This window comes from Sinocyclocheilus grahami, unplaced genomic scaffold (assembly GCF_001515645.1).
Source record: "Sinocyclocheilus grahami isolate Dianchi unplaced genomic scaffold, SAMN03320097.WGS_v1.1 scaffold61.1, whole genome shotgun sequence".
In the NCBI taxonomy this organism is placed as follows: Eukaryota; Metazoa; Chordata; class Actinopteri; order Cypriniformes; family Cyprinidae; genus Sinocyclocheilus; species Sinocyclocheilus grahami.
Genome location: NW_015505240.1, coordinates 3,180,733 through 3,193,000, shown reverse-complemented (window position 1 = coordinate 3,193,000; position 12,268 = coordinate 3,180,733). Strand labels below are relative to the sequence as shown.

At 33.6% G+C, this 12,268-nt stretch overlaps 1 protein-coding gene across 3 annotated transcripts in view; it reads right to left on the bottom strand.

Annotated features, from left to right (window-relative positions):
• Nucleotides 1-5,392: 5,392 nt before the first annotated feature.
• egfl7 (EGF-like-domain, multiple 7) overlaps nt 5,393-12,268 on the bottom strand; it is a 20,235-nt gene continuing 13,359 nt past the window's right edge. For 2 of the 3 annotated variants that reach the window (XM_016271279.1, XM_016271280.1), the window contains 7 exons: nt 11,935-12,091; nt 10,964-11,089; nt 10,592-10,884; nt 9,732-9,902; nt 7,350-7,426; nt 5,920-6,094; nt 5,393-5,840 (listed from right to left, as the gene is read on the bottom strand). In XM_016271279.1, coding sequence (XP_016126765.1) covers nt 5,821-5,840; nt 5,920-6,094; nt 7,350-7,426; nt 9,732-9,902; nt 10,592-10,884; nt 10,964-11,089; nt 11,935-12,014 — 942 coding nt within the window. In that variant the 5' untranslated portion in view covers nt 12,015-12,091 and the 3' untranslated portion in view covers nt 5,393-5,820. The remainder of the gene's footprint in view (nt 5,841-5,919; nt 6,095-7,349; nt 7,427-9,731; nt 9,903-10,591; nt 10,885-10,963; nt 11,090-11,934; nt 12,092-12,268) is intronic. The other variant, XM_016271281.1, reaches the window with a different exon arrangement.

Genomic DNA, 12,268 nt, shown 5'->3' with positions numbered 1-12,268 from the left:
ACACGAACACATGCTGAAATGAGTGCTGTGCCTGTCTGTGATGAGAAGACTGTGAACAAATAATTAATATTAGTCGAATTTAAAATAAACATTTGCATTTTGAATGTTAGGTGTGCATCAGGGAGCGTCATCAGTGGCGTGCGAGATGCGGTGATGTAAGTGACGTTGTATAGCATTTTAATATTTTGTAAGTCTAGCCCACGAGACGCGCCGCTGCTGCATTATTCGTTCAAAATATTAGAGAAATATAGAAGCTCAATGCAGAGAAGATCTTGATTAGGTTAAAACCGAAACCAAGCCATTCACACAGAACGCATATTCAGCGCATTTTTTAGACGGACAAATATGACTGCTGCACTCACGTCTCATGCAAGATATGTATAGAAAGCCATGCAAAGTTAAAACACGTTTAGAAAACACGTCACGAATTTGTGCAGGTTTATTCCTTTTCACTGTGTCTCATATGTTTTTTAATGCAGTCTGTGTGAATGGCACGTCGTCTCTTTAGATTAAGCAATGCATAAATACATGATGCTGTTTTGTTCATAATTGTTTATGCAATTTACGAAATTATTAGATTTTTATGAGTTAATTTAGACATAATGCACGTTTTTATAGAGTTACTTCCTTGCCTTGACAATTTAAATGCGCTGCATTATTTTTCTCATTGCGCCCTCCTGTGGCCTCGGGAGACAATTAGACCTATACAATAAAGGCCTATTTAATCTGCATATAAAACATTAGAAATGAAATATTTGTTCAATTTTTATTGTGTTTGATTGTTCAAACAAAAAATATTTGTTGGTTGTCTCAATAAATTGTGTTAATTATAAATACAGTGGTTAAATGTAAAAAAAAAAATATTCTATTGCTTTTTGTTTTGAAAAAGTATAAAAAATGTCAATAATTATCGATACCGAACGCCCAGCCCTAGATAAAAAGTCGCCATATATGTATTTGTTTATTATCCTGTGGTGGAAACAAACTTCCATAGAAACTAGAGCATGTTGTTGATGAGGATGATGATGACGATTATAGATATAATAAACATTTCTGCATTTCTTCAAACAGGAACCATCACTCTGAAAATTCTTCCAAAGATCGAGACAAAGGGACTGACGGCAGATGATGTGACGCCGCTCTCCGAGCAATCGTTCAGCGTCATGCGTTCGGCCTTCATGGAGATCTCCAGCCAAACCTCGCAGAGCAACGGGCCATCCACCCACTGAGCGCCCTTTCATTCGCTCCGACAACAAGGATGGCTTGAGACTACGTCGTTGTGGTTGTGGTGGTGGTAATCATGACAACCAGGCGCTTTAATATCCTCTCCGACGTCCTCATGAAGCAGGAACACATGTCCATACATTCACCTTGACTACAGTACATATAGCAGATGTTATCTTAGCCTAGTTTTGATCTCCCGTTGGACTCCAGGGGGTGCTAAGCGGCGGAACGGCGGGTTTTTTTCTGGCGTGATGCTTTAACTGCGTCCTCTTTGATGTTGGTTCGGCTCGGACTGCTTTGTTGAGTTTTGGAGCGACTTCCTGAGAACATTGTGGATGTGCGTTCGACATGCATGCCTTTTCTATGTTTCTCTTCCTTTCAGTGATCTACAAAGACTCGTTTCGTTCATTTGTGTAGGCCGCTTTTTCTCGAGGTACTTTGCTTGCATTATGGGAAATCAGTGACAGACTTGCAATTCGTTTTGCTTCTGTCATTTTTGTTGTTGTTGTTGTTTGTTTGTTTTCGTATGCAAGTCTTATGCAAGAGTATTTTTCTTTAAATACGCCCCTTTATTGTTTTATATAACTTTGATTTATTGACCAAAAAGATTGATTTGGAAATGTCTTATACATTCCAGAGTAAAGCTTTTTGTGTGGTGTCAACCAAGGATTCAGAAAACGCAAACAGATTGTGCGCTGACTATTAGTTCTGTTTCCTTTTTGCCATTTAAAGGTTTAGTTTGTAACGAATATTTCCATTGTTATCGTTATCAAGTGCGGCTTCTCCTGTGCCAAGTGTCCAAAGTGTCTCAGCCGCTGGCTGCGTATAAAGGTAGAATATTGTGGAACACACTATTGATAATTGATCTGTGATCAGGATTGTTTGATTAGCGTTTAGGAGAGAAATACGTTCCAGTTGACTTTAGTTCAGTGCTTTGCTCCTTTCCTGTTTTGGTTTGTTTTCAGGCTACAAAATGACTTTTTCATTTATAAAAATGTATTTAACATTGTTCAACCCTTTTTGTTAAAACTAAAAACCATTTACAAAGGAATTATTCTTATAATAACTAATCGAAAAAATTATTATCTAACACATTACATAGACTATGGTGTTATCAGTTTAACTCAAATGTGTTTAAGAGCCATTATTATTCAGATTTTGAAGGACCAACTCGAAAATCTATTTATTTTACATTTACAATTTATTTTCAAAACCTGCTGTAAAATTGTCCCTTGGAATTATTATATAGTAAATTGCTGAGGTTTGTAATATTTTTAAGTGGATGTTGACATGAGACATGGAAAGATGATCATAAAATGGTCATGCGCTTATTTGTGAGGGCTGCTCATAGATCAGGTATTAAACTTTATCCTCAACCTTAAGTTTAACTAAGGAAATCCATATAAAAATAGATATATTTAAATATTTGAAAATGACATTCATAATTTAATCTTAAAATGATCAATTATTTAACACATATTTATTAAACCAGACTGTATTGACCACTTATGGCAGTGAATTAAGATGAATATTTGTAATTACATTCAAAGACATTTCTAATCGCATTGCATCGTTGAATCTTATATTTAATGCTTGATGTTGCAGTTCTTATTGTTTGTTAAGAATGTATAACATCCTTAATTTAATATGTACAATATTATTTAAGAGGACTGAATTGTACGTTTCACATTATAATGGCTTGTTGAGCTGAGAGACATTTTGCTTTGAACGAATGTTCAGTTTGGTTTTTGCTAAATGTCCAAATAAGGCTCTGTTGTTGTTGTTATTATTTAGTTCAAATTTAAACACCAATGCAATTTTTGAACCCGCTTTTATGTTGTGTATTCGGTCACAGATTTTATAAGCCCTGTTTTCAATGTCAGTTTTGCCCTGCCGACTGAAAACCGTGCTGCGTTCACGAAACAGTGTGTACAAGGTGTTGTGTGATTTTCACCAAAGCTATTAAGGATGTACAACAGGTGAAGCTTGTAAACGCTCTGATTATAAGATCCGTTAGACGAACCTGTCAGACATTTCATGGGCAGCCTTGTGTATGTGTGTGTATGAGTGTGTGTGTCCATTGTGTGTGCTGAATGTGTTTGTATGGTGACCTGACACACAAATGAGCTAAAGCCCATTGTAAAATCTGTAAAGTCATATAAGACGATGATTATACATAAACATGTTGATTGTGGTAGATTCTGGATGCAACCTGTGTTAAGAACATCTAGGACAAAGAGTCAATAAATCGTCTGTTTTTCCAATAGGAATGGTAGAATTTGTTCTTGACCTTTGTCGTCTGTCTATCAATTTATTTCCGTTTTTTAGTTATTTATTTTTTTACACACATTTACTTGGCCTAATCTAAACCGTACCGTAAACCATACCGTACGATTACTACAGACAAACCTAAAAGAAAAATATTTGCATTTTTAGATGTGCATTTTATTTGTGTTGGAATTTAAAAAAAAAATATATATATATATATATATATATACACACATACACACACAATTATACTGACTGTAGACCTACTCAGATCCTTTACTCAAATTACTTTTTATATAAGACGATGATTATACATAAACATGTTGATTGTGGTAGATTCTGGATGCAACCTGTGTTAAGAACATCTAGGACAAAGAGTCAATAAATCGTCTGTTTTTCCAATAGGAATGGTAGAATTTGTTCTTGACCTTTGTCGTCTGTCTATCAATTTATTTCCGTTTTTTAGTTATTTATTTTTTTACACACATTTACTTGGCCTAATCTAAACCGTACCGTAAACCATACCGTACGATTACTACAGACAAACCTAAAAGAAAAATATTAGCATTTTTAGATGTGCATTTTATTTGTGTTGGAATTAAAAAAAAAAATATATATATATATATATATATATACACACATACACACACAATTATACTGACTGTAGACCTACTCAGATCCTTTACTCAAAAGTAAACATTACTTTTTTGCAATTTTATATATATGTACACACACAAATAGATAAATATTATGCATTTGAAGATGTTCCGATTCACACTTAAAGTATGGAGCTAAAATTGTATCAGAATTCATGTATTAACAAAATGTTATTGACAAATGTGAAAGTTAATTCACATTCACAAAAAAGTTAATATAGTTCCAAAAAGCAACTCTCAGACTTCTACTTTCTTCTAATTCATATTCACAAAATATGATTTGCAAATGCACAGGAATATTGTGTGAATGTAAATTTTGTTGTGCATTTTCATACTTGGCTTATTCACTTTCACTAATAAAAGATTTTATATTTGCAAACAGTGAATTCCTAAAATTCATAACCTTATTTATATGTACAAAATGCACTTTTGAAATGCACAAAAATATTCTGTGAATGGAAATTAGTTTGAACATTTGCATATTTGGCTTAATTAATCAAGTTACAAATATGCTTGCCGCGATAGACGGTGCTGACATATCGTGACGATACCGTTGTTAAGCTGCAACATTGGTTAAGTCACTTGCCCACCGCAGCACCGACCCCCACCGTCGTTTAGATTTTTTATAGTAATACAAATCATTTAGTTCAGTAAAAGAACAGACACTACAATTAAAAACTGAACGCGGCTGCTCAATGCAGCGTGCCGAACGACAGTCGCATCACAAGAGGAAAAGAGGGAAAATTCAAACAAACTAAAAAGAACAATTGCTTTACGCCGTATTGTCGCTATTTGAAAGTGAAAGTAAAATGCGCACGCTGCTTTTGCAAGCTATTTAAAAGCGAAGGAAAGCGAGGAAAAGAGGAAATGCCCCCGCAGGTGATACCGTCACATGCTGTCACACGTCGATTAACCGGTGGGAAAATTTCCTCACTGTCACAACCCTAGTTACAAAATATGATTCACAAATGCTCAATTCACATTCCCTAACCCTAACAAGTTTATATATTTGCAAACAGTAATAACCTAAAAGTAAGGTGAATTAAGTTATGAGTTTTTGAATTTCTGTTTGCATATTTTGTAAATGCATTCATTTGCATATTAATAATGCAATAAACTATTGTAGCTCCATAGTAAAAACAGGTTTTCTTCTGGAACATTATTTTTCTCCAAACTACAGATCGTATAAACCACAGATATTCAATTTTGTATAAATTGTAATCTTCCGAAACCACAAACTCCAGAAACACTCGAAGTTTAAATAGTTTTATTACAAAAATTGAAACATAACAGTGTTTAAAAAAGTGATACAATTTTGTATTGTTTTCCCAATAGCAATACTCGGGAGAAGAACATGGACTTATAAATACATAAATTTACATTTCTCTTAACTCAGACTTAAACATGGAGAGACCGTACAGCTGCACTTACACCAAGAATTAAATGAAAGAAATACACTGAAAAATATTACGAAACAATCAAAGCTCCAGCTCATGGGCCAGAAAACTCCAATGGCCAAAAGGAGTTTGTGTGTTTGATATTGTGTTTTCCTATATATGTTTTTTGAGTGGATTGAACATTTTTACAGGGCTCAGGCCCTCAGTGCTGCGGTTGTTCATTTAGACTTCTCAGCTATTGGTTTCACTTGAGGATGCAGCCCATCTTTGATCGTCTAGTTTTCCTGGCAGGCACCTAATAAAGATGTTTCTGTTATTTTATCAGTTGAAACGGATTGTACAGATGCATTTCATACACATAAATATATGCTTACAGGCTCCGATACGCTCCTCCAGGAACCCGACCTGCTCACTGAGCGAGTCGATGCGGTCTAGTTGCTGCAGAGAATGCGACAGGAAGTTGGTCCTCTCGGGCAGGAAGCTGTTAGTGTCTCCCATACCATCCAAGGGGAAGAGCGTGGTGAAGGGAGCCAGAACCATCTCTAGTTTCTACAGAGAGAGAGAGAGAGGAAGGTATTTTTATATTTGGGGACACTGAATTTGTGACTTTACAAATGGCAAATATGAGAATAAGGTTTAATACAGTAGTTCTTACTGTAATTAACATAAACTAACAATGACCAATACTTCTACAGCATTGATTAATCTTAATGTTAACATTTACCAATTCATTTTTAAAATCAAAAGTTGTTAATGCACTGTGAACGTGCATGAATAATTGTAATTTTAATAACTTAAAGATGAATAAATGCTGTAAAAAAAGATTCTGCTTGTTGGTTTGGTAACTGTTAATGAATGAGTCCTTATTATAAAGTGTTAGTAAGATATGTTTAGAACAGCATACTACTATACTACTCGCACTACTTTTGCAGTCTGTAGTATGTATAGTGTAGCACAGATTTTCTGTATGCATGGATGACATGCTACAATCGCCAAACTATGCAAGTGCACTACAGGGTTTTTAAATTAACTAACAAACCATATTTAAAAAATCATATTCTGAACAATTTATTATGCACACTACTGTTTTATCCTTACATACTGCCAGGGTTATTATAGTTAGTTAAAACTAAAACTATTTAAAAATATATATATTTATTTGAAATAAAAAAAATTTTTATGGGGTTTAGTTTAATAATAACAATAACTTGAAGTACTTTAACTCAGATTAAATTGAACTAAAGTGAATAAATAAAAATGAACGAAACCTATATAGACCTACTAAAAAAACACTAAACTGTAAAATTACTAAACCTTCAACTAAAATTCTAATGAAAACAGAAAATATAAAAAAATCTAATTCAAAACATTAACATAAACTATAATATATCTATAAACTATAACTATAATATAAACTATAAAGTATATCAGTGATGGTAAAATAACACTGCACACCATCACACCCTTATTTAATTGAAATTATAGGCAGTTTGTACAGTGCATATTCTACAGTAAGCTAGTATTGTTTTGTTTCTGTTTAAATTGTGTGAGGTAATAAGTGGGTGTAGTAAGTGTTAGTTGTTATTTACCAGAAATATCTGTAAACCGCAAAACCGGTTAATGATCCCTGTATCTGCCAGTGTTAAATGTTTCAGAGCCTGTGATGTGTGAGCTTGACTACTGCTTTTAATTCAACTATTAGCAAGTCTTTGAACCAATAAGCTGTTTTGGCAAACGCACTACAGTTTCCCGTCGTTTGAAGTAGGATGTGTCCTGAGGGTGTGTGTGTGTGTGGTTGTCTGACCTGCTCGAGGAGCTCCACTCTGTTTTTAAGGATCTGAACTTCTTCGGTAACGTTTGCCACCAATCCCAAACCTCCACCTTTAAGAACAAAAGGAATACACACAGAAATCAGAGACGGACCACACACACACACACACTGATATTCAGCCTTAATTAAAACCTGTAAAGCAGCACACAACTCTATTTTTTACGTATTAAGATCCAGGCTTTGAACATAAATAATGCATTTATTTGGGCAAGATTCAAAAACACAAACTGACTGCAAGCTTTTGTACGACTTCCAGAAAGCACTGTTGTTTTACGTTATATTTCTGCATGTTCTCTGCTTTCATGAATCCATGATTAATATCCAAAGCGATCCCAGAGCAGACCAAAGAGCACAGATGAATAAAAAGACAGACATAAATTGAAATAGAAAGAGAGAGAGAGAATGAAATGAGTGGAGGGGGTGATAAATGGGGAAAGTTTGAGGTTTGGCAAGAATATGATGCAAATACTTTGATATGCACTTCCAAATGTCTGAGACCACTAGTGAAAATTTTTGTTCTTTGTATTTATTTATTGGAAAAATACAAATTTCATTAACTGCATAGAAAATTTAATCTAATTAAATTATTTTATATTTATTAAAGAAATAATGCTTTTGTTCATTCAATTATTTGAGTTAATAATGTATTTATTAAATAATTTATTTAAAATATTAATATATTTTATTTATTTAATTATTTAATTTATTTTAAATTATTTATTTATTGAAAATAATGGAAATGATTTATTTATTTAATTATCAGATTGTTTTAGATAATTATTTTATTTATTAATGTATTTTATTTTTTAATTATTCAACAATTTATTAAATATGTATTTATTAAATATTATTGCTTTAATAACAGCAGCACTCAAGGTGACATTAACAAAACCTGATGATCAAAATCTGATTCTTCAGTGTGAATTGTCTAAAAGAACATCTTGTGCTTCAGTGGAAACCTTTTTTTTTTTTTTACTACAATATATAGAATGGATTAAAATAACACTCATAAAATATTACAAATGTGTATAAAAAGGACAGGTAAAAATCTGGGGGTTGGGGGCTATTGTCAAGATCTGTTAAAGAAAGATGATACAATCTGTGGAGTGATATTATGCTCTTAACAAAGAACCCACGTGCCCCTGTTGAATGAGCTGCTGGATGTTCAGGTGGTCTGATATTGTGGTTTTGAGGTGGTTTTTCAGCCAGGTTCGGTGGTTGGTCTGTATGTTGTCGCTGAGGTCACCAGTCACAGTGCACTATTACTCACGGTACGAGTTGAGAGTGGCATAGCGCGTACCAAAAGTAATAATGAACCGTGAGGCTGGTCAGGGCTCCACCTGCAGGGGGCGCTAGAGGGGAAACACACTCATATACCGCCGTATAAAAGCCCGCAATTACCCACAATCACACATTTCTGACACTGTCATGTATTACCACTTAATACCATTTTTGCTTTTGTGTTTTTTATGTACTATTCATCTGAAGTTGTATCTGAAGTTATCGTGTCTCTATTCATTTGAAAGCAGTATATAAAAAGTGCTGGGATTTCCAGTGGATTTGTGAAGTATGCATCTGTGCATGCTTTTTGGGTTAATATTGCCCACAATGCCTTGTGCAATGGAAAACGGGAAACTGAGAGCGTCCTCTTCCCACACTTTCAGCTGCAGAAACGTGGACAGAAATGTGGGACCAAAACCGCCACAGCAGTTTATAAATGTATGAACTTATGATGAATTATAGGCTAATGCATTCAGATCTATGCAAACAGGGGATCTGTGGTATTATTACAATGTGTATAATGTGTCCCAATGATTGCATACTTAAAAGTATGTAATTTATGTCCTGATATTGTCACAAACAAAGTATCTAATTGTAGTGTGTATTAGAAATAAGCCAGCTGGGGTGCAACATATACATTTTCGCTAACAAGTTTGGAAAAAGTTTGTTTTCAAGTTTGTTTTATAGACTTAAGCTTTAATGCCTTTAATTAAAATATGAAATATATGTATATAAATATAATTATACTTAAATACAAATATATTTATGAATATATATTTAAATATACAATAAAACAATAAATCTAATTAAAAATTAATTATCAAAAATAAAATGTTATAATTGGACAAACTTGTTCTATAATCTTATGCTTTAATGATTTAAAATAATTTAAATGTATATAAAATTCATATATATTGTAAATACAATTATATATTTAAAAGTAAAATAAATCTCATTTAAATGAATTCATTTGCAAAAACTAAAATGTTATACTCTGAGTTTGTTAAGGCAGTGTGGATGATGGGTCTCTGCATCAGTATGTCTGCGGCTGATGATAATGTATACATGTCTTACCAGCATCTGCTTTTGGAGCCCCGGCGGGCAGCGGGGAGGGAGCAGGAATTCTTGAACATGTTATTTCATCTTCAGCCAGACTGAATCCGTCCTGACACACACACCGATAACTCCCCACCGTATTCACACACTTCTGTGAGCAGCGATGACCTTCCTTACACTCATCCACATCTGAGAGAGAAAGACGTCTTTTGAAAGTCTTTAAACATTTTTATTATAAAATCTTAAATAAATTCATAAAAAGTATTTTTTATTAAGCTTTTCATGACCACTTTCCACCCCTCCAAACCACCTTTTCACAGCTTTTTCTAATTATATATTTATATAATTGTGAAATTATTTATACATTTATTACAATTTTATAGAATTAAAATTAAATGTAAAATTATATATTTTTTTTAAATAAAAAAATAAAATGTCCTATTTTTATTACTATTTGTATTATTATTATTTAATTTTTTTCAAAAAATAAAGATTTACACCTGAATACACACAGACTCATGGGGACTCATGTCACGGTGGGGACCTAAATTGAGGTCCCCACGGGTAAACAAGCTAATAAATCACACAGAAGGAAGTTTTTTGAAAATCTAAAAATGCAGAAAGTTTCCTGTGAGGGGTAGGTTTAGGTGTAGGGCAATAGAATACGTAAAACCATTACGCCTATTTAGAGTCCCCACAAGAATAGCAAACCAGACGTGTGTGTGTATATATACAGTATATGTATATATATATATATATATATATATATATATATGTATATGTATATGTATATATGTATATATATATATATATATATATATATACGTATATGAACATAGCATAACATTAAATGAACATTAGTGTGTGTTTTTGAGTACCTGTTTGGCAGTATCGTCCCGTCCATCCTCTCGGACATGCACAGTGATTAGGCCTTACACACGAGCCTCCATTTGCACAAGACTGCTCACACACCGCTAGAGAAAGAGACATATGTAAATACACACACATACACATGCAGGTATAAATCCACAGGAAAACACTTTCAGACGTCCGTTTACCTTGGTTACAGTTGTGTGAATGCATGCGTCGCCATCCCGGACAGCATTCTGGGTAAATGTGTAAATTAGGAGCTGCTCTGCTCACCTGCCTGTAAGAAACCCTGTAGATTGTCCTGTAAAACATACAGTCCAGTGAAACGCTGATATATTATGCAGTATAATGTGTATGTTCATTTGTTTTTGTGTTCTTACTTGTACGTGCTACACATGCGGTGGTTTTGGCACATGGTGATGTAGGGTTTGTGTACGGGCTGAAGAAACGACTCTGTGCTGTAAGACACACGACGACTCCAAGCATCTCCAACACACACTCTCCTCCTGAAACACACACACAGACACACAATTATACACAAACACACTCCTACTGCTTATACTGTATATAATTCACTATAATATGGACGTTTTGCTTTTGAAAGAAGACTTTTATGTTCACCAAGGCTGCATTTATTTGATCAAAAATATAGTAAAACAGTAAGATTTTGAAATATTATTACAGTTTAAAATAACAGTTTTGTATTTTAATATATTTTAAAATGTAATTTATTCCTGTGATTCAAAGCTGAATTTTCAGCATCATTACTCCAGTCTTCAGTGTCACATGATCCTTCAGAAATCATTCTAATATGCTGATTTGCTGCTCAAATTTTTTATGATTCTTTGAAGAATAGAAAGTTCAAAGGAACAGCATTTTTTTTAAAGTAAAAAATCTTTTGTAACATTATAAATGACTTTACTGTCATTTTTGATCAATTTAATGTGTCCTTGCTGAATAAAAGCATTAATCTTTCAAAAAAAAAAAAAAAACTATACTTGCATGATCACATCTTGACTCGCAGAAATTAAAAATTATTTTTAATTAATTTTGTATTTATATAAATTATATTGTTTTTAATAAATAATATATAACTATAATAATAATATATAACTTTATTATTATGTGTTTATCTGTGTGTGCGTGTTACATACAATGCTGGGAAAGACAATTGCATGCTTATTTTTGTATCAAAAACTTGCTGTCCATCAGTTCTAACCTTTACATGACAGTCTGATGTAATTAGCTGCTATTATATGTGTTGACCTTTAACCTTATATTCACCCCTGAGACCTTAGAGCATGAGAATTGACATTCCCCGACACTGCAGACCAACTGCGTGTGTATTTACCCGTGGTGACCGTGAATCTGAGGCGTGCAGGTCACATGCAGGAGAAACAGAGAGGAGGAGAGCAGGACCACTGTGTACATCTCTCTCTCTCTCTGTCTATCTGTCGCTCGCTCAGGTGTGTGTGTCCACCTCAGGTACAACCAACCCTATCAGCTACCTGAGATAGATAGATAGATAGATAGATAGATAGATAGATAGATAGATAGATAGATAGATAGATAGATAGATAGATAGATAGATAGATAGGACAGACAGACAGACAGACAGACAGATAGATAGATAGATAGATAGATAGATAGATAGATAGATAGATAGATAGATAGATAGATAGATA